We start from the raw sequence: 23192 nt of genomic DNA on the forward strand, positions 1-23192 counted from the left end.
ATCATGACCTGAGCCAAAAGGCAGTCACTGAAGGACTGAGCTACCCAGGTGCCCCTGACCTATCGTTTTGAATGGAAGAGCTAATACAAAAAGAAAGAAGAGGTGTGTTGATGCTGCTAAGAGAAGGCTGTCCTACACAATTATTTTAACAGCATTTAGCTGTGTAAATCACTAAACCGATACCAAGAAGTATGATGATTCTGTTGGTCTTAACTTGTAGCAGTTTATCAAGATACTGCTTTCATCATGTTCATTCCTTCTCTATAAAGACCCTGATTAGCTTTGGAGTCATGTAGATCTGAGTTTAGGTATCATTTCCTCTGATCACTAGCTCTTTGGCATTAGTGAGTTACATAATCTGTCTGCCTCAGTTTCCTGTTGGATGGATGAAATGATACGTTACCATTATCTTCTAGAGCTTGCAGCCAATTCAGAAGGATAGACACATTATTATAGTAATGGGTGAGAAAGTTTGTTATAGATGTGTACCACATATTATAAAAACAGAAAAGGTTATTTAACTGACACCTGGCCATGGTAGAGAAGGAAGAGAAGAGAATAGTGGAAGGGTGTATTCCAAGGCAGATGAGTAGTGTGTGCAGAGACCCTGGTATGTGAGGTGTACAGCTAAAACATAGAGAAGGAGTAGAAGGGTATGGTAAAAATGAAGCCTGGGAATATAGGCAAAGGCTAAAAAAGAAAGGATTCAGAGTTCAGACTTCATGCTGAGCACTGTGGGATCACACTGAAAACTTTAAAGCCTGTATTGATGAGCAGGGTAATGTGAACTCAAAGGGAGAGAAGGAGCAAATCTTTGCTTCAGGACCGTTCACTCTAGCAACAATGTAGAGAATGGATTAAAAGGAAAGAGACCATAGGAAGCTTTTTTTTTTTTTTCCTCCCCAGTTTAAGTGAGAAGTAATGAAGAGTTTTATTAGGAAAATGAAGGAGGGGGACAGAGTCTACACATATTAAGGAAGTAAAATTAGTATTAATTGGTGGTTGGTGTGGGGTTGAGGAAGGTGGAGATTTCTGTCTCAGGTGACAGAATGGATGTTGGTGACTTTTCACTTGGTAAAGGAGTACATTAAGAATTACTAGTGAGGTAATGCAGTGTATTTAGGAGGCTACACTTTGAAGCCTGGTTTAAAAATCCTGGCTTTCGGGGCGTCTGGGTGGCTCAGTGGGTTGGGCCGCTGCCTTCGGCTCAGTTCATGATCTCAGGGTCCTGGGATCGAGTCCCGAATCGGGCTCTCTGCTCGGCAGGGAGCCTGCTTCCCTCTCTCTCTCTGCCTGCCTCTCTGTCTACTTGTGATCTCTCTCTGTCAGAAAAATAAATAAAAATCTTTAAAAAAAAAAATAATAAAAAAAATAAAAATAAAAATCCTGGCTTTCCCCTTCACTAGCTTTGTGGCCATGGGTGTGTTACTTAGTTTCTTGAGCCTTAATTTCATTTATTAGCTTCATTAAAAAAATTTGGTATTGAGGTATGGTTGACAGGCGTGTTTGATTTCAAGTGTATAACATAGTGATTCAACAATTCTACACATTACTCCGTGCTCACTATATTAAGTACAGTCAGCATACGACAGTGTTACAATATTATTGTCTTACCCATGCTGTGCTTTTCATCTCTGTGACTTATTTATTTTACAACTGAACGTTGGTACCTTTAATCCTCTTCACCTATTTCATTAGCTTCATTTATACATGAGTTAATATGTGTGAAATGCTTAGAATAATTTCTGGCATGTAAGCTCTGTATGTGTTTACCAATAGTAGTAGAGGATATGGGCTAGTTCACTTTTAGACATGAGGGAAAGGCATATGGAAATATGTAATATGCAGTTAGATAATATGAGACTAGAGTCCCGTAGAGAAGTCTGGGCCGGAAATACTATAATGGAAGTTATATAAGTAGTAATTGAAAAGGGAATATGGAAAATACCCCAAGGAGGGACACCTGCGTGGCTCCGTTGGTTAAGCATCTCTATTTGGCTCAGGTCATGATCCCAGAGCCCTGGGATCAAGCCCCGCATAGGGCTCTCTGCTCCCTGGGGGGTCTGCTTGTACTTTATCTCTCTTACAGAAATAAAATCTTAGAAAAGAAAAAAAAGAAAAAAAAGAAAATACCCAGGGTAAGCAGATATAGAGAGAGGGCCAAAAATGGAACATTATGGAACAATGATAATTGAAAAGTCAAGGAAGACGAGCTTATAAATATGACTGAGGGGGAGAGAGTAGAGGTATAAGAAATAAAATTAGGCAGGCATCTGGGTGGGTCAGTTGGTTAAGCACCTACCTTCAGCTCAGGTCATGATCCTGGAGTCCCAGAATCAAGTCCCACCTCAGGCTCCCTGCTCAGCTGGGGAGTCTGCTTCTCACTCTGACCTCTCCCCTCTTGTGTTCTCTCTCTCTCAAATAAATAAATGAAATCTTAAAAAAAAAAAAAAAAGAAATAAAGTTAGGCCTTAGAGTCCCACATGCCAAGAGCAGTGAAAGAGTGATTAATGCCAGGTGCTATAAAGCTGACAAATACGGTAAGACTGAAGAGTCCTCTGGATCTGCACTGAAGAAGTCAAAGTTTGACCTTAGTGAAAGCATTTCTTCAGAGTTTGGTGTAGAAGTCACTTTACCAAGGACTGAGGAATAAATGGATCAGGAGGCAATAGAAATGGTAAATTTAGATCTCTTTCTCTGATTTTGTTTTTTAAGTTTAGTTTTATAAAAGTAAGAGTTAAAAAATTAAATAGTGGGGTGCCTGGGTGGCTCAGTGGGTTAAAGCCTCTGCCTTCGGCTCAGGTCATGATCCCAGGGTCCTGGGATCGAGCCCCGCATCAGGCTCTCTGCTCAGCAGGGAGCCTGCTTCCTCCTCTCTCTAGGCCTGCTTCTCTGCCTACTTGTGATCTCTGTCTGTCAAATAAATGAATAAAATCTTTAAAAAAAATCAAATAGTTTAAAAAATCAAAAAGTTCTATATGGTTTGGAAGGAAAAAAGGAAAAGCAAACCAATGTCCCTTTTCTCTCCATCTATACTTTTTATACAGGAAGCCAAAGTAAAATTAGTCTAGCTGTGTCTTCTGGTATTTACTGCCATATTTCATAAACTATTAGGTATTTACCTAAAGAATACAAAAATACTAATTCAAAGGGATACATGCACCCTGACATTTATAGTAGCATTATCTACAATACCTGAATTATGGAAACAGCCCAAGTCTCCATCAACTGATGAATGGATAAAGGACCTGTGGTTTATATATACAATGGAATATACTCAGCCATTAAAAAGAATGAAATCTTGCCATTTACAATAATATGGATGGAGCTAGAGCATACAGTGCTAAGTGAAATAAATCAGTCAAAGAAAGATACCATATGATTTTTCTCATATGTAGAATTAAGAAAGAAAGCAAACAAGCAAAGTCAATAAAGAGAAGATAGAGAGGCAAACTAAGAAACAGATTCTTAAGTATAGAGAACAATTTACAGAGGGGAGGTGGATGGGAGATAGGTTAAATAGGAGGTGGGGTTTAAGGAGTGGGCTTGTTGTGATGAGCACAGGGTGAGGTATGGAAGTGTTAAATTAGTGTACACCTGAAACCAATACTGTATGTTAACTAACTGGAATTAAAATAAAAACTTAAATTAAAAAAAATTTTAAAAGATGAAGATTTACATCTTTTGTACCACCTCTTCCCTTATTATTAAAAAAATTAACAATTTTTGGTTGAATTAATATTTAGTACTTTATTATAGCTACATGTATGTTTACAGAGAAATCACGGTATACTGTGATTTCCTTTTTTAAAAAACAGCTTTTAGGAGTGCCTCCGTAGCTCCCTTGGTTGGGCATCTGATTCCAGGTTTTGGCTCAGGTATTACGGTCTTGGTGTGGAATTGATCTCCAAGTCAGGCTCAGTACTCAGCGTGGAATCTGCTTGGCATTCTCTCTGTTTCCCTCTCCCTGTCCCTGTGCCCTCTGCCACCCTGCATACGCACATGTTCTCTCTTAAATAATAAATAAAATCTCAAAGATTAAAACAGCTTTTAAAGTTGATAATTACCATTTATTTACTTATGCTTAATTTTCTAGATGTGTATCATCAGCGTGTTTCCAGAATTTCAGCAGAACTGGAAATTGTTCAGTAGCTTCAGACTTCTCAGGTCATCTGCCCGTTTCTTTTTTTCCTTTTTTGCTCTTGTTGCATCTCTCCTAGAGCTTACTACATTCCTGTTCCAGTCTAAACTTTGCTGTTCTTTGCAGGTCTGCTGGATAGTAGTTGTACCCATGCTTTCCTTTACTCTCACCTTGGAATTTTCTTTGTTTTTTTACTATTTCTGGATCTCGTGTCTTCCTTTTTCTTGGATTTTCTCCTTGTCTGGTTGGAGCACCTCCTGAGGTACTCTAAAATAAAGGAGTACTAAAGAGGTAAAGTTTTTAAGACTCTGTGATTGTTTGGCTAGATATACAATTCATATACAAATGCTTTTTCATCAGATTTGAAAATATTTTTCTATTATCTTATTATTTTTTTATTATCTTATTATTTTTCTGTTATCTTCTATTGTTGAAAATATTTTTCTGTTATCTTCTATTGTTGCTTTGAGAAGTCTGAGTCTATCCTGGTTCTTACTCCTATTCATAAGAGCCCCTCCCCTTTTTTTCATTCTCCTTAGAAGCTTTTAGGTCCCCTTTTCCCCACAGAACCCTATTTGTTCTGAGGTTTTATAGGGATGTGCAGTTTTTAAATTGATTTTGTAAATGACTTGATCTTTTCAATGTGAAACCTTGTGTCTTTCTCTTCCTAGAACTCTTCTCAATAAAGCCTTCTCCTTCCTGAATTCTTTCTTTAACTCCTAACGTAGATGATGTATTTTATTTTAAGCCTTTCACTCTTACTGTTACCATTTTTGCTTTGTGCTCTTTTTGGAATGTGCAGTCAATTTTCTAACACTTTCATGGAATTTTTCCTAATTATATAATCGATTTTCAAGAGCTCTCTCTTGTTTTCAGGAGAATCCAGAACAGTTTCATGGATGCAATATAATCATATCTGTCTGAAGACGTTAATTGCAGATTCTAAGATTTCTTCTCCCTACATTGTCTTATTTCCTCCACGCTCTTTTTTTCTGTTCGGTTGTTTTGGCTCTTTTCTTCAATTTGAAGTTTCTTGTGATTCTTGGCTGTCCAGTTTTAAGAGTGACTGAGATATTTTCTTATGTGACAGTTTTACTAAGATGCATAGCCACCACCTATCATGAATTGCCATCGAGCATAATTTTCCTTCCACTTAACAACCTGTAAGATAATGCCAGATATTTTAAGTTTTGGGTATGGCCACAACTCACTTCCAGATTCTTTGTCTGTACCACAGTCTAGGTTATGGTTGACAATAAACAATGTCAAATTTTCAGTAGCCAAGCCTACACAGTGAGTTTTATCTCTCTCAGACTACATATACAATGTGGTCTGCAGTAAGTACTGCTCCTGGTTCTCATTTCAGGACTCAGACAAATGGAAGCTCTGTCATGAAACATACTTCTAGAATTGTTGAGGCAGGAAAGGGGAATATGGCAGATTGTGTACTATCTCTAAAAGCTTCTACACAAAAATGGCCACACGATTTATACTCACATTTCATTAGCCAACGCAAGTCACATGGCCATGTCTCACTAAAAATGTAGCAGTGAAGTGCAAGCAAGCCTGCCATTTGCCCTGAAGGAGAAGGCAAACAACATATTTGTAGCATCTGTAATGGCTACCACAATGGCACTCCACTTATGCATGTTCTATAATTTCTTTATGCTCTTATTATTTAAATGAGTTTTGTAATATTTGTATCTTCCAAGAATAAGAAGTCTAAGTTCCCTTCCAGCTTCAACACTCTGGCTGTGTGACTTAAAAACTACCACTCACCCCGCACAACTTGTTGAAAATTACTGTGTTCAATAAATATAGTAAAAATAAAAATATTAATATTCCCTAAAAGTTGGGAGCTATTTTTCTCAACAGTGGTTTAAATAAAAAGAGATTCAGTAGCTTGACAGAATTGCAAAACATTTTTGTTTCTGTGTTAAATCACTGGCAATATTGAACAAGTACTTGGATCCTTAAATTATAAATGTATACTTGGGAGGTTTTAAATGACCAGATACCTCAGGCATCTTAAATGGTATTTCTTGGTTGAAAACGAACATGTATATTTTTAAATATTTTTTTTTAAAGATTTTATTTATTTATTTGACAGACAGAGATCACAAGTAGGCAGACAGGCAGGGAGAGAGAGAGGGAAGAAGCAGGCTCCCTGCTGAGCAGAGAGCCTGATGCGGGGCTCGATCCCCTGAGATCATGACCTGAGCCGAAGGCAGAGGCTTTAACCCACTGAGCCACCCAGGCACCCCAAAAGCACAAGTTTTAATACACTCACTGAAAGATACCAGTAGAAGCTTCTGAAATCTACATACACGCACAAAATTTGTAAAACTCGTGGTGCCAAGTAACATTATGGTTTCCACTGACTTAATTAAGAGCATAATATGACTGTTTTATGTTACAGATTTTAATGCACTTAAAAATATACTTAAAAGTAAAAATTCAGGTAAATTTTAGAGTCACTGAAGCATTTCCCTGTACTCTAGAGTTTAAATTTGTAAAAAAAAATTTAGTTTAGTTCTCAGTCAGTTAAGCTTTCAACTCCTTTTTTTTTGGCTCAGGTTTTGTCTTAAGATGAGTTGTGAGTTCAAGCCTTGTATTGGGCTCCATGCTGGGTGTCGAGCCTACTTAAAGAAAAAGAAAAAAAATTAGTTTAAAAAATCACTCTTTCATAGGGCTTCCGATGGGGGGCAAGTAGTATTAGCTGTAGATAGCTGATGTGGTGTTTTGTTTTTATTTTTGTTTTTCTTTCCATTGGATAAAACCAGAAAGATAAGTTCAGAATCTTTAGTATTATATGTGCAGTTTGAGAGGTTTCTAATTTTTTGCCAGCTCTAAAGGGAAAGTAGACACACTTCTCATTGATTCATCTTCCCTATACTTATCCCCATTGTAATAAAGAGTGAATATCATACTGTTTTCAAAGCTAAATCAGCCGCAAGCAGAAGGTAGAAATTATCTGGGAGGAAAGGATCAAGTATAACTCCTCAGAAAATATGCATAAAAGGAAAGCATGATCTCTGTATCATTTTTTGCTTTAGTTTCATGATCTATGTTCCCACGTGTTTTTCCCTAAATCACCTTCCTGCTGTCTTTCTGATTTGGGCATCAGCCCAGCAGTCTAGAGTGTACATCCTGACATTAATTCTTAAGATTCTCTCTGTAGATGACTATAAATATATTATTCATTTTCCTTAGTCTCATTCATGTTCATTTCTTACTTTTTATTCATCTATTTCCCACCATCCTGCCATTCACCTTCTCTCCTTTTCCAATTACATAAGTAATATAAAATGTCAGATTTAAGTCACTAGAATATTTGATTTTCTGAAATTTGTTGGTAATGTCCAATATAGTACCATGTACACATTGGTCTTACTAGATACTTTATAAATATAATAATGAAAACTTCCATTTCAATTTATTACTTTTTTAAAAAAATCAAGTATGCCAAGATGTCTCTCACCCATAAAGTATCTGTTAAAGATGTACTTTTGCATATTTTTGAATAAAAAATTTGAAACAAAGAAGTTGATAGAATTTTAACAGTGAACACCATTACATCCAACATCTAGATTGTATAATTAATGTTTTTCTATACTTGTTTTTGTCACATAACTCTATACCTGTTATGTCTCTGTGGATCCATTAACCTAACTTTTTGATGCATTTCTAAAGAAGATGCAGACATCAATATACTTCCTCTGAATCTTTCATCATGCATATCATTAACTAGAGTTCAATATCTTTTTTGAGGTAAAATTGATATATGATGAAATGCACAAATTTTAAGTGTACCTTTCAATAACTTTGACAAATGTCTATACTTTTGTAACCGAACCACTGTCAGGGTGAACATTATCACTCCAGGAAGATTCTGCATGTCCCTCCTCAGTTATCCCACCCCCATCCATAGGCAACAATTATTCTAAATGTTTTTCCTACATAGGTCAGATCTGTGTGTTCTAGAAATTCAAACAATGGAATACGCAGTCTGTACTCTTTTTTTGTATAAAGTTGCGTTCACTCAGTATTGTTGGGAGAAAATTTTCCCTAGTTCTCTCAGATTGCTGCATGACTTGTGAGTGAGGCAACGGCTCTTCTTTGTTCTGGGCTACCTTTTCGAGGATGTTTCTACAGCAAACTACCTTGGAACACAGAGATAGTGTTTCCTTCCAGAGTAAAGGGCAAGCGTGCTTACTGCCCATTATGAAAAATTCAGCTTCCCTAAGCTCAGTGTTCCTCTCTTGTAATGCAACACACCATATGTAGGTTTCATTTGGCCTTCTTCCTATCACCCTGTGGGAATAAGGACTTGTAGAACCAGCTCAAAAATGCTGATTACTTGTTACTATTATTGCTCTGAATAATAAACTGTCCTTTGTCTCTGACTCCATAGTACTGTGCTTTGTAAGCACCTGTGAAATTCTAGTAGGCTAAGTTTTCACCTTTCATTTGAGGTAAAAGTCAAAGACCCCTTACAGTTTCTGAAAAGTATTGTGATGTGTATGCTAGTAGTTCATTCCTTTTTTTATTCAGTAGTATTCTATTATATGTGCATAGCACAATTTATTTATCTGTTTTATTACTGAAGGCTAACCTATTTTTAGTTTTTAACTACAATGGATAAACCTGTTATAAATATTTGTTTACAAATCTTTGAGAAGACATGTGTTTTCATTTCTTTTGGATAAATAAATAGGAGTGTGAAATGCTGGGTTATAAGACAGGTATATATTTAATTCTGTTAGAAATTGTGGAAGTTGAACTTAATCCCAAAGTAGATCTACCATTTTATATTCCTCCCAGCAATGTATGGGAGCTCTAGTTGCTCTGTAAAATACTGACTCCAATTCAGATTTGTGAAATTTTTTCCCATATCAAATTCTCTGATACCAGCTGAGGGTCATACAATCTACAGTTCAGCTCAGTTATGACACTGTCAGCCAGCAGTTATTATCAAATCCTGCAGGTTAAGGGATCTTGGTACCAGACTGCTCCCAGAACCCTACTTTAGACAGTAGTCCCACGTCCACTTTGTCACCTGTGCTTTTGATCTAATGGCTATAGATTAGAGTTTCCAGTGATCTCCTCCTTGGGTTTGATTAATTTGCTAGAGGTGCTCCTAGAACACAGAGAAACATTTTATTTACTAAATCACTGGTATATTATAAAAGGACATAACCCAGGAATAAGGAGATGAAAGGGATGCAAAGGGCAAGGTATGTGGGAAGGGCATAGAGCGTCCATTCCCTCTCTAGACACAAGACTTTCCCACCACCTCCACAGGTTCACCAACCTGGAAGCTCTCCAAACCAGATCTTTTAGGTTTTTATGGAGGTTTCATTACAAAACCTACTACAATGACCTACAATACCTACATTGAGCATTGGTAGTTAAACTCAATCTCTAGCCCCCTCTCCACTCCCTGGAGCTTGGGGTGTGGTGTGGGTTGGGGCCCATTCTTAACATCCCCTGCTACAGTGGTATATTTTTTACAATTGATGAACCTACACTGATTCATCACAACTACCCCAAAGTCCTTAGTTTATATTATGGTTCGTTCTTGATGTCCTGTGGGTTTGGTCAAATGTATAACAACATCTATCCATTGTTATGGTTTCATACAGACCATTTTCATTGCCTTAAAAATCCTCCATGCTCTACCTATTTATCCCTCCTCATCTTCCACTCTTCCCAATCCCTAGAAACCACTAATTTCTTCACTGTTGCCATTTTACCTTTTACACAAAGTCACGTAATTGGAATCATACAATATGTAGCCTTTTCAGATTGGCTTCTTTCACTTAGTAATATGTACCTAAGTTTCCTCCATATCTTTTCATGGCTTGATAATTCATTTGTTTTTCAGCGATTAATAATATTCTATTGTCTGGATATGCCACAGCTTATATATTCATGTACTGAAGGACATTTTGGTTGTTTCTGAGTTCTGGCAGTTATGAATAAAGCTGCTATTAATATCCATATCCAGATTTTTGTGTGGCATAAGTTTTTGGCTCCTTTGAGTAAATACCAAAGAACACAGTTGCTGGATCCCATGGTGAGAGTATATTTGGTGTTGTTAAGATATTTGAAACTGTCTTCCAGAGTGAGTGTGCTATTCTGCATTCCCATTAGCAATGACTGAGGGGTCCTGTTGTTACTAGTAACTATACCATATCTCACCAGTATCTGGTGTTGTCAGTGTTTCAGATTTTGGCCATTCTACCAGGTGTTTTAATTTGTATTTCCCTGATACCATGTGATGCTGAACATCTTTTCTAATGCATCTTTGCCATCCATATATCTTGTTTGGTGAGGTATACATTAGGTCTCTGGCCCATTTTTAAATTAGTTTGTTGGTCTTTTTTTATTATTGAGTTTTAAGAGTTCTTTATGCATTTTGAAAAACAATTCTTTATCAGACGCGTGTTTTGCAGAGCAAAAGTTTTTAATTTTTTTTTTTTAAGATTTTATTTATTTATTTGACAGACAGAGATCACGAGTAGGCAGAGAAGCAGGCAGAGAGAGAGGAGGAAGCAGGCTCCCGGCTGAGTAGAGAGCCTGATGCGGGGCTCAATCCCAGAACCCTGGGATCATGACCTGAGCCGAAGGCAGAGGCTTTAATCCACTGAGCCACCCAGGCGCCCCAAAAGTTTTTAATTTTAATCAAGTCTAGCTTATCAATTACTTCTTTTCTGTTTTATGCCTTTGTGGTTGTATCTGGAAGGTCATCACCATACCCAGGGTCATTAGGTTTTCTCCGGTTGTATTTTCTAGGAGTTTTATAGTTTGTGTTTTAAATTTAACTAAAAGATTCATGCCGAGTTAATTTTCGTGAAAGAAATGTTTGGAATCTTTTTTTTTTTTTTTCTTTTTTTTGGCATGCAGATGTCAGTTAATCTAGCACCATTTGTTGAGATGTATTTTTTTAAGTAAGATCTAACTGAAGTGTATAATCCTTTCAATTTCATGAAACACGAATATCATTGAAGCTTAGATTTGATAGGGATTTAAAAAAAATTTTTTTGTAGCCATCATGTATTAAGTATCTCTTATTTTCAAAGAGAGGCAGTAAAATAAGATGTCCCACAATGAGAATTAATTTCATACAATTTAATGCATCAGCTAAGAAATTTTACAGAAAAAGATTTTAAGCAATATTAAAAAAAGGAATAAAAGATGAACATGAATTGAGACCTATAACTTCAATGTTCTAAATCTTCATATTGTGATTATGGTATTGAGGAAACAGTGAAACATTCTGGAGAATGCTACACTAAGCATCATGCTATTTTTTTTTTTTTTAAGATTTTATTTATTTATTTGACACAGAGAGAGAGATCACAAGTAGGCAGAGAGGCAGGCAGTGAGAGAGGGGGAAACAGGCTCCCCGCTGAGCAGAGAGCCCGATGCAGGGCTCAGTTTATGGACTCTGGGATCACAACCCGAGCCGAAGGCAGAGGCCTAACCCACTGAGCCACCCAGGTGCCCCACACCATGCTATTTTTAAGGGTTTTTGGTGTCAAACATTGTCTCTCAGTCCTGGCTCTACCTTTCATCAGATTTGGTCTTGTGTCTCTCAGTGTTGTCATCTGAAAGAGAGAAGGTCACAGTTACTTTCTTCTCTTCCTTTCCTCTTTCCTTTCCTCCCAACCACCCTGATTCTTCTCACCTGGCTCAAATATATCTTGAGTACCTTGTGTGTTTCTGGGCTGGTTTTAGGCACGAGGATTGAAATGAAAAACTATAATATTTCCTTTCAGGAAGTTTGTAGCCTTATAAGAAAACAGACACGTAATAATGCCGCATACTAAGTGTTACAGTGGTGATATATACCATGTATAATTGGAGCACTAGAATAGCGGTGCGTGTATTTGTTCAAGAATGTCATGAGGGGTTTGAAGATGAGATGATGTTCAAACCAAAACTCAGTAACATGCAGACATTTGCCAAGTGTGTGTCAGGGGTAGGATTAAATAGGATCCAATGCAGCAACAGGTGAAAGCATTCAGCACGGTGCCTATTTGTGAATGGGTTCCTGAACCTGTTTGTTTTCTTCTGCATCTCCCATACTTGTGTCAGCAGGTAGAGGCGCAGACTGGATACTTACAAAAATAGTAGAAACTATTTATTGAAGTCCTATTCAGTATGCTAAGCATTGTTGTAGGCATTTTACACTAGTTATTTGGAATCTAACCATAACTGTAGTAGATATTTTCTATTTCTAGAAGATATTATTATCATGGGTTGACAGATAAAGAAACGAGAGCACAAGTTTGTTTTTTGTTTTTTTTGTTTTTTTTAAATATGTGTATGGTCATGCAGATTGGGGTTGTAAGAATTCTAATTAATAGAATTATTAATTAATTCTAATTAATAGAATTATGATTCAAACCCAGTTTGTTTTTTGTTGTTTTCTTTAAATATGTGTATGGTCATGCAGCTTGGGGTTGTAAGAATTCTAATCAATAGAATTATTAATTAATTCTAATTAATAGAATTAGGATTCAAACCCAGTATTCAAATCCTTTAAACTGTGTATGCTTTAAACCTGTATGCTTTCCATGATGCCTTTTTAAATGCCATCCTAGTAGTGTTGCTAGTTTTAGTGCTGCCCTTCTCAGTTTTGAAGGACAGGCCAAATGGAGGGACTTTCCAAAGGCTTCCATTCATATTCAAGGAAAGTAGAAAAATCCCATTTTTTATGTGAAATTTAGTGATTTGATTGGGGTTCAGCTGGATTTGATCTATTTAGGTAAAGGTCAGTAAAGTTCAACTTCTAGAGTACAGCATGCATCTTTCTTTCTTTCCTTTTTTTTTTTTTTTTAAGATTTTATTTATTTATTTGCCATAGAACGAGAGAGCACACAGCAGGCAGAGTGGCAAACGGAGGCGGAGAGAGAAGCAGGCTCCCTGCCGAGCAAGGAGCCTGATGCAGGACTCGATCCCAGGACTCTGGGGTCATGACCTGAGCTGAAGACAACGGTTTAACCGACTGAGCCATCTAGGCATCCCTTTTGTTTTTTTTTGTTTTTTTTTTAAATTCTCTTGAGTATACCTGACACTGCTACCATATTTCTTTTAGTTTTTTTTTCTTTTTTTATTATGTTATGTTAGTTGTCATGCAGTACATCATTAGTTTTTGTTTTCTTAAGGAATTTGAGTTAAGTAAGAACTAAAGTCTTGCTACTCTTCAATAAATTAAGAAATAATAATAATACATAAAAGGATAGTTCAACATTAGCTAAAATATATTCCATTTATGTCTACAAAGACAGTGAAGACACAGATTCTTTTCCAGAAGAGTTATAATAAAGGCTAGAGATCTGTGTCTATAACAAAAACAAGAGGTGGAGACTTATTCAGTTGTAGGCAATTTGTCCATGGTTGTACCACACTTACATTATGGAGCCAAGGCTAGATCCCTGCTTACTCTAGTGATCTTTCTGTTGTGTTCTTGTGGGTGCAGGCTTAATTATCCTGGAGTATCTTGGCATGTAGATCAAAAGCATATAATTTTAGAAGTCCCAGAATTACTTATGCATGTTATATAATACCTCTACAACTGTATATTGTGTAATAATTAATTCCCTTCACTAATGGTATATTTTTCCACTACTACATTAGAGAAAAACAGTCTTTGCCTCATAAAAATATTGAAAAGAAACAATATATTTGAATTTTCATGAAGTTTTTTCAGCTCTTTAATCTACTATTAACTGTTATACAGGAATCTGTTTTTTTTGTTTTGTTTTGTTTTTTTTAAAACATACCTCTATCACCCAGCTTTATTGGACTAGAATTCTTCTATGACTTAATTTTTTTTTAAGATTTTATTTATTTATTTGACAGAGAGATATCACAAGTAGACAGAGAGGCAGGCAGAGAGAGAGAGAGGGAAGCAGGCTCCCTGCTGAGCAGAGAGCCCGATGCAGGACTTGATCCCAGGATCCTGAGATCATGACCTGAGCCGAAGGCAGCGGCTTAACACACTGAGCCACCCAGGCACCCCTACGATTTAATTTTTTTAAAGATTCATTTATTTTATTTTAGAGAGAGAGAATGTAAGCATGGGGGGAAGGGCAGAAGGAAAGAGAGAGAGAGGGAGAGACCCTCAAGCAGACTCCCTGCTGAGTGGGAACCAGACTTGGGGCTTGATCCCACAACCCTGAGATGATGACCTGAGCTGAAACCAAGAGTCAGACACTTAACCAACTGAGCCACCCAAGCACCCCTACAATTTAATTTTTTATTATATTCTCATTATGCTGTCTTAAAAATGGAGTGAATCATTTAAAGTTGTTGTTATAGTTAGAGAGAGAGTCAACTATCAAGATATTGATGTGTTCAAGGAATGATAGTAAAAAAGAAAGGAAAAAGCCAGATTGTGATTTTTAGAGTTGTCTCCTAGGTGACTGAGTTAGATGATCCTTTCTTGGTGAAGCTCTTGGACCATCTTGTAAACATGTATTACTGTTACAACATCACTATCCATTTTAACAGTGAATTGTTACATGGGGCAACTAATAATTTAGAACAGATGATAGTATGACTCCTGAAGTGTTTTGCAGAATCAATTCCTTCTTTCATCTTTCAGATTAGTTGTAAGAATCTCTTGCTAAGGTTATGATAGTACCTTGTAACAGGCACCCCCACATAAGTTGCTCATATCCCCCACACATCCACAGTATTGTCAAAGAAGTTAAATTTTTTAAAACACACATTCAATCTAAAAGCCAGGAAAAAAAAATCAAGTAGATTTTTATTTTAGACAGAAAAAAATGCTTGGGCTGGCAATTAAAATTTTCCGTTATCTGGCTTTAACTAGCATTTTTCAACCTCATTTTTGGTCACACCCTTAATAGTACCCTTAAACTAAGTTTCTGGTTATCACAGACATGTATTAACGATATTGCAGCACAAGCATGTGGTTAAACTGTTATGTCAGTTTGGATTATTATCTTCAGTCCCCATTAACATTTCTCTCTCCATGCACTAAAAAATGTACATCTTATATAAAAGTTGCAATAATGCCTCCACCCAATATAGGGCCTCTCCTTGGTATTTCCCTTAGCTCTGGGCAATTTTCTTATATTTCATTTTTCTTCTTTCATCGTCTTTGTTTTCTGTTTGTTTTTAGATTCTACTTATTTATTTGACATGGAGAGAGAGAGCACAAGCAAGGGAAGCAGCAGGCAGAGGGAGAGGGAGAAGCAGACTCCCCATTGAGCAGGGAGCCCAGTGGGTTCCCAGTGGGTTCTGTCCCAGGACCCTGAGATCATGACCTGAGCCGAAGGCAACTGCTTAACTGACTGAGCCGCCTAGGCTCCCCTTCATCTTCTTTGTTATCTCTCCCTTTTAGATTAGTCCTCTTTACTTCTGAAATATTTTCTCATATATTTCATTTTTGGGGGTTCTTTTTTCTATGTCCCGAGTGACTTTCTAATCTTTTACTTCCATCCCACTTGATTTCAACTATCATTTTTGACTTTATGAGAGTGCTTTTTTAATTCTCTGGTTGTGGTTGTTTTATGATGTTACATTGTTTCAGATATCTCTGGAGATACTGATTAGATGGTGCATGAAATTTCCTTTCTTTCCTCATTTATCTTGACCTTTTTTTACTATGCTGCATGTTTTGTGATTCTTACTTGGCCCTGCAGATGTATGAATGAGAGATAGGAATGATTGAAGGTTGAGTGGGTAGGGAGATAGCCCTTCTCTAACACACTCTAAATTGCCAGAATAAATAAGGATTTATGTGTAGGATCCATTATTTCACCAGTTGTCCAGATATTACCTTCAGTGTCTTAAGAGAACAGCCTTATAATATTTGTTTTGGGATAATGTTTGGCTGTTTGCACATGTAAGGTAGGAATAGGGATAGAGGATAAATGAGCAAGTAGTCCATTACAAACCTTCCGTTAATCCCCTGGGTTCCAAGCCCACTTCTCACTCTTGCTTTTCATTCTACATGTTGAGTCTCCACACAGTCTCTCTGCGGTATCTTAGGAATATTGGTTTCTCCTTCTGCTGTAGCCTGTTTTATTGGTTTTTCTAGGGTGTGGCTCCTTCAATTTAATTAATCAACGAGCTCTCTTTTTTAAAGTAATGTCTGTACCCAATGTGGGGTTCAAATTCACATCCCCAAGATCAAGAGTCACATGCTCTTCTGACCGAGCCAGCCTGGTACCCCAGTCAGCTCTCTAACTTCCAGAAATTTCTTGCATTAGCTTTCTGTTGATGGCACCCCCTTTTTTTTAGGGGGGCAGAGGGAGAGGCTTTTTTTTTTTTTTTTTTTTTTTCATTTAAAGGTGGGAGCAGTGGGAGAGAGAAAGAGAGAATCCTAAGCAGACTGCACGGTCAGTGTGGAGCCTGACACAGGGCTTGATCTCACAACTTGAATTCGTGACCTGAGCCAAAATCAAGAGTCAGGCACTTAACCAACGAAGCCACCCAGAGACCCTGATGGCTCCTCTCTTATTTCTCTTCTTCTGAGTCTGTTTCTTTTTATTATTTTACTGTCAGTTTGGTGGCTTTTAAAGAATAACATGAGACCATCTTGAATTAGAAGTCAGCTTAAGCTTCCCAGAGAAGAAAATATACTTTCTTCTAAAGATAACCAAACACAAAACTGTAGCAACACTTCAGGGCCTTCCCAGTCTAGTTGAAAAGAAATGGCATGTACCAAGAGCAATAAGTGATCCTATTCCTAACTGGAAGGTTGGATAAAGGTACTTGACAAAGTATAGCATTTGGACCATTCTCGTTTGTCTCCATATTACTGCCATTCTCTGCAAGTCATTTTAAAATGATTGGGAAGAGGAAAGGGAGTATAACGAGGAAATTGAAAGCCAGTATTTTTCTACTTCTGAAATAAATTTGAGCTGCAATGAATTTAAAAATTTGGAATAAAGGGAAATGGGAGAAAAGTTCACCTTATTTGATTGGAGGAAGAAGAACATGAATGAAAAGTGTCAGATGAATTAGTAGGAACACATTCAAAATTGGCCTGTCCTTATTGTAAGTGCCTGATATCTTAGTGTTCATGTCAGCAACTTTTTCTAAATGCTCCTTCTTTCCTTTGGTTGTTCATTCCTTCAATAACTGTGATTCTCTCCTATAGAGAATAAATTTTCGTTTTGTCCAAACAAATGGCACAGGTGGGATATAAGCCCAAACACCAGAGTCTTGCCTTATGAAGGTCTTATGTGTAGGTCAAGGAAAAATCAACATAAATCTGTATTTCAAAATCTAGAATTCTGAAAATTCTACATAAATCTGTTCACCATGGGCAGAATTTGATGGATTGTATGGCATCTCAATGAGGATGATTAGAGAATATGGGTAGAAGAAGGAAGAACAAGGAATGGAGTTAGAGAATAATGCTATTACCATGAAACATTATAATCCTGTAAGTATGTAAGTATTTTATCCCACATGTACCATATACAATGTCACCTTGACATTGAAAATAGGAGAATTTATTTTATGTAGTAGAAGTAGAAGCTGGAAAATTTGACTTTGCATGAGCAATTCACTTCACTCCTTCAAGTGCAGTTCACCTTTTTTTTTCCCCCAAGGGGGAGTTGGATTAAATAACCCTTAAGGATCTTAACTGTTGCTAAGTCTACAGTTCTTTTAAGTACATACTGAATGATATCTATCTGCAGGCATTTTGCTAAATAAGCCCTTTGGGAAATACTAAGATATATATCAAAATTCCTGGCCTTCAGGAGAAGATAAAGCCAAAAGAACAAATAAAAAGTAAGGCATCCACAAGTATCTTCATATACAGCAGTATATTGTGAAAACTCTACAGAAGAATCAATTAAATGAAAGAGGAGAGAATTTACAACTTGCAGCTGTTGAGGACGATTACACAAAGGATCATTTGAACTGTGTCTGGAATATTGAGTAAGATTTTGACAGACAGTTCTGACTAGGAGTGTGTGTCTCTACCAACATAAGCTGGAGTGCGGAGATGAGAAAATAAAGTGTTTCCAGGGAAGTACACATCAGCCATCTTTACTAATGGAGAAATTGTGATTTACAGTAATGGGAAAAGAATTGGAAGGCATACTAAAAATAAGATTATGAATCGTCTCAACCTACAGTTGAGGAGAGATATTGTAGAATGTTGAGACAGGAGGCTAGTAGGGTAAGATTTATTCTGAGAGACTGTGTGGATATGGAAGATGCTGTGGAGTAGGGAGGAGACTCGACATTGAAATACCAATGAGGAAACCATTACTCTCATCTGGGTAGGAGATAGTTAGGGCCTGAAGTAGGGCAGTGACAATCCAATAAAATGGTTTGGGCCAATGATACAGATTGTGAAGTAAGAAGTCACAAGATTCAATGAATGGTTTGGGTAAGGATCGGAAATAGTGTGACTGGAAAAATGGAGGCACCTTTAATAAAAATTTTTGAGTCAAGGGGAGAAGTTGATTTTTTGTGAAGAAATAATAGAGAATTCCCTATCTTTCAACAATCTTTCCCACCTAAGTGGCAGCAATTTTGATATAGTAACAAAGATACAAGAATCTCTGAATCCTTATCTGTTTCTTGCAAAGAGATTATAATTTCTTAGGGATGTTATTGTTCCTTGTCAATAATTTGTCAATTAGTATGAATCTGAATTGCCTTATGTACTAATTTGGGGAAGGAGTAATATGAGATAGAATTTTAAAAAAATATTCCTTAGGAATACCACAAAGAAAAGCCAGAACTTAATGGTCCATAAGGTAGAATTTTAACTTTAATTTGGAGAAGTAATTCAATTTATTAATGAAACCTATCAAAAATTATAATAATAGAAAATAAAGAACACCCATATACTAGGAACTGTGAGAAAATAAGTGATAGAATTTTTATTACAGCAAAAAAACATAGGAACCTACGATAGCTCTTTCCCTTCATTTTCTTAATTACTATAACTGACTCATGTATGCTCCACTTTCATCTGATTTGATAATCTGCACTTTCTTGAGTAGGGAGTAAGAAAGGAAAGGAAAGCAAAAGGACTATTTATAATTAGTGAGGATAAAGCCTAGGAGGAAAAAATAAGATATGAAAATATTAAGTAAAGCTTTAAGAACTATGTATATATATGTATATATATATGTATATATATATATTTAATTTTAAAGAGCATAGGCAATTGTGATTCTTTCCTCCTGACTTCTGCATAGCATCTGACAGCAAAGAAGGTGGTGCCAATTTGCAGACTTCCACGGATGACTGGTTAAAAACCTTGTTTTCATGTGTCATATCACTTTCACCGTGAATAGTCTCCTTTAATCTTAAATTTTGAAGTGTTGTTTTTATTCGTTCCATATAATTATTCGGTTGTATGTTGTTATTCAGCTGCCTTTAGAGTCATGGGCTTGGGAGGAGTAAAGACTTTGTGGTCCAGTATCTCGCTAAGTGTGCTTGTCAACCGCAGCCATAAAGAAAGGGCTCCGGGATCAGTTTGGTCAGGAAATTGCTGGGTTAAATAAACACAGTCAAACAAGATTTTTATTTAGGTGGTGGAGAGGAGGGGTATAGAATTTCAGAGACTTTAATATGCTAATGTGACTCAACTGTGGAGACGCAAGATAGACCATTTCACAAACTTATTTGACCACAAAATCCTTTTTTCATGGAGTCTTTCTCAGAACCATTGTGCCACAGAGCACACGTGGGGAATTTATGGATAAACAGAAAAGAGAAGGAATGGCTCATTCGAAGCTGCATAGCTATTTACTTAAAGAAATGGATTTGACCTAAGGGCTCCATCATATTTAGTTTTGCTTCCTTTTACCCCCAAATTCATAAAAGTCTTTGAAAAATACATGATGTTCCAAATTAGACCCATAAAATACACAAAGGTATCTTAAGAAATAAAACTAACGATGTGATTATTTTTAGTATATTTTGAATTCACACATTGGCTTTGATGAAAAGAGTTAGATCAAAAGAGCCAATTAATATTTGTAACCAAGGTTACACTTTTGCAATCAGGAACATTTTTCCCGACAAAAATCAACCATCTTTCAAATTAAAAAATCTGTTTCCTTTGAAATTGTAATAATATGTATACCAACAACCTTCCACATTTTCCAAAAACAAAAACAAAAAAAGACCAAAGAAAATGACTGTTTATGATTTGCTGTCTGTTGTGTGAAACCCTATCTTTATAAAAATAAGCATTTATCTGTTAAAAACTTATTTGCATAGATGGAATTATGGTAGATATGCTGTCCTTCCCTATATATTTTTACTCAATGATATTACATGTTTATTTTTTCACATTAATACATGTAGATCTTTTTAAAAATTATGTGTGTTTTTTTTTTAATTGAAGTAGAGTTGACCCAAAATGTTACATTAGCTTCAGATGTACAGCATAGTGACTGGACAAGTTTATACATTATGATGTGTTCACCGCAAGTGTACCTACCATCGTTACCATATGGTGCTGTTACACTATTACTGACTATATTCCCTATGACTTTTTACCATGTGATTTATTCTTTCTGTAACTGAAAGTGTGTATTTCCCACTACCTTTCATCCATTTTGCCCCAACCATCAGTGTGTTTTCTGTATTTGTGGATCTATTTCTGTTTTGTTTGTTTTGTTTTTTAGATTCCACATATAAGTGAAATCATATAGTTTTTTCTTTCTCTGTTTGACTCATTTCACTTAGGATAATACCCTCTAGGTCCATCCATGTCTTAAATGGCAAGACATATAGATCTTCTTTTAATGGCTTTATAGTACTACATAATATAGCTCTGCTGTAATTTGTGTAATCGGTTTCCCATTGATGGACATGAGGGTAGTTGTAATTTTTTTTTAACAAATAGTACTGTAGTGAATTTTGGTGTAGGTCTTCTCCTGTTTTTGAACTTTTGTGTGTGAGTATGTCTGTAGGAGAGTGCTCAGAGTGGAATTGCTGGGTCAAATAATGTGCACATTAAAATTTTTGTAAGTATTGCCAAATGGTATAACTTTTACTGAGCTTAAAGAAACTTTATGATTTATAATGGGTAGTAATGACTATCTTGCTATATTAATTTTTAAGTCATAGAGAAAACTTATAAAGTATTAATAATCATGATTTCTCTCTCTCTCTCTCCCTCCCCTGTACTTTACAGAGCAAATTATTCATGGAAGGATTTAGAAGCCTAAAAGAAGGAGAACCAGTGGAATTCACATTTAAAAAATCTTCCAAAGGCCTTGAATCAATACGGGTAACTGGACCTGGTGGAAGCCCCTGTTTAGGAAGTGAAAGAAGACCCAAAGGGAAGACACTACAAAAAAGAAAACCAAAGGGAGATAGGTAATCATTTTACTTTGTTAGTTTATGAGTTTATTGTATTTGGAAAAAAATTCTGAAATTTTTTTTCATTTTTATTATGTTATTGGACTTAGCCAATAGTAAATAAATTAGCCAAAGTAAATATATGCCACCATTGTATGGATGAATAAACTTTATCAGGAATATAGGCTATCAGGATGCCTGGGTGGCTTAGTTGATTAAGTGGCTGCCTTCTGCTCAGGTCATCATCCCAGGGTCCTGGTCCCGCACCAGGCTCCCTGCTCAGAGGGGAACCTGCTTCTCCCTCTGGCCTGCTACCCTCCTGCTTGTGCTCTCTCTTTCTCTCTCTCACAAATAAATAAATAAAATCTTAAAAAAAAAAAAAAAGAATATAGCCTATCTTACAATTTGAACTCTGCACTATTTTTACCATACTGTTCTGAGATCACAAATGAGGAGTCAGGGTTCTCAACAGACAGTGCTTGGACTTACTAACACCTCACCTGCTTTTTATTTTATTTTATTTTATTTTATTTTAAAGATTTAATTTATTTATTTGACAGAGAGAGAGATCACAAGTAGACAGAGAGGCAGGCAGAGAGAGAGGGAAGCAGGTTCCCCACTGAGCATAGAGCCCGATGCAGGGCTCAATCCCAGGACCCTGAGATCATGACCTGAGCCGAAGGCAGAGGCTTTAACCCACTGAGCCACCCAGGTGCCCCGTCACCTGTTTTTTAAAATGAAAATACCTTTATATTTGTCTGTTTTTAAAAGATAACTGGTACATAAAAAATTCGAACAATATAAAAATTATAAAAAATCAGGAAAAAAATCACTTGGAATCCTAACTAAGGTGGGAATCGTAATATATATGGAGTATTTTTGAAACTTGCATTTTTTTTTCACTTAACAGTATATCAAGGAACATTTCATAGTGGTCATTAGCACCTGCATAAATTCCCACTGTGTGAATATATCAGAATTTATTTTTTGAATGCACCAGAATTTAAACAAGGTTAAAGTAATTTGTTAAACTTAGGCTATTTTGAATGTTTTAACATTATCAGTAGTACCAGAGTGGATCCATATGTGTACATTTTTGAAAAATTGTCTGATTATATCCTTGGAATAAATATTGAAAAATTTAGATCAAAAACAATGCATTTAAAATTTTTTGCTATCTATTTCCAAACTATTCTCCAGAAATGATTAGGGCCAATATACAACCCCTTAAAAAATGAGACTGTTCATTGAATGAAGTCATTTTATTTTTAAGATTTTTATTATTTTTTTAAGTAATCTCTGCATTCAATATAGGGTTCGAACTTAGAATCCCAAAATCAAGAGTCACGTGCTCTACCAACTGAGCCAGCCAGGCTCCCCTGAAATATACATTTTGAATGTTTGTTTGTTTTTAAATTTATTTTATTTTTTAAGATTTTATTTATTTGAGAGAGAGAAAAATCATGAGCAGTGGAGAAAGACAGAGGGAGAAGGAGAAGCAGACTTCCTGCTGAGCAGAGAGCCTGGCCTGCCTGCCTGTGGGGCTTAATCCCAGGATGCTGAGATCATGACCTGAGCCGAAGACCAATGCTTCACTGACTGAGCCACCCAGGCTCCCCCGAATTTTTTTTGAAGTGGTCTCCATGCACAATATGGGGCTTGAACTCTGAACCCTGAGATCAAGAGTCACATGCTCTCCCAGCTGAACTAGCCAGGT

At 36.5% G+C, this 23192-nt stretch overlaps 1 protein-coding gene across 1 annotated transcript in view; it reads left to right on the plus strand.

Moving 5' to 3' along the window:
- The window catches only part of LIN28B (lin-28 homolog B), a 139134-nt gene that overhangs the window by 57264 nt on the left and 58678 nt on the right, over positions 1–23192 (plus strand). The window contains exon 4 of the mRNA XM_032858372.1: positions 21309–21493. Coding sequence (XP_032714263.1) covers positions 21309–21493 — 185 coding nt within the window. The remainder of the gene's footprint in view (positions 1–21308; positions 21494–23192) is intronic.

This window comes from Lontra canadensis, unplaced genomic scaffold (genome assembly GCF_010015895.1).
Source record: "Lontra canadensis isolate GAN:19392208 unplaced genomic scaffold, GSC_riverotter_1.0 scaffold14, whole genome shotgun sequence".
Taxonomy (NCBI): domain Eukaryota; kingdom Metazoa; phylum Chordata; class Mammalia; order Carnivora; family Mustelidae; genus Lontra; species Lontra canadensis.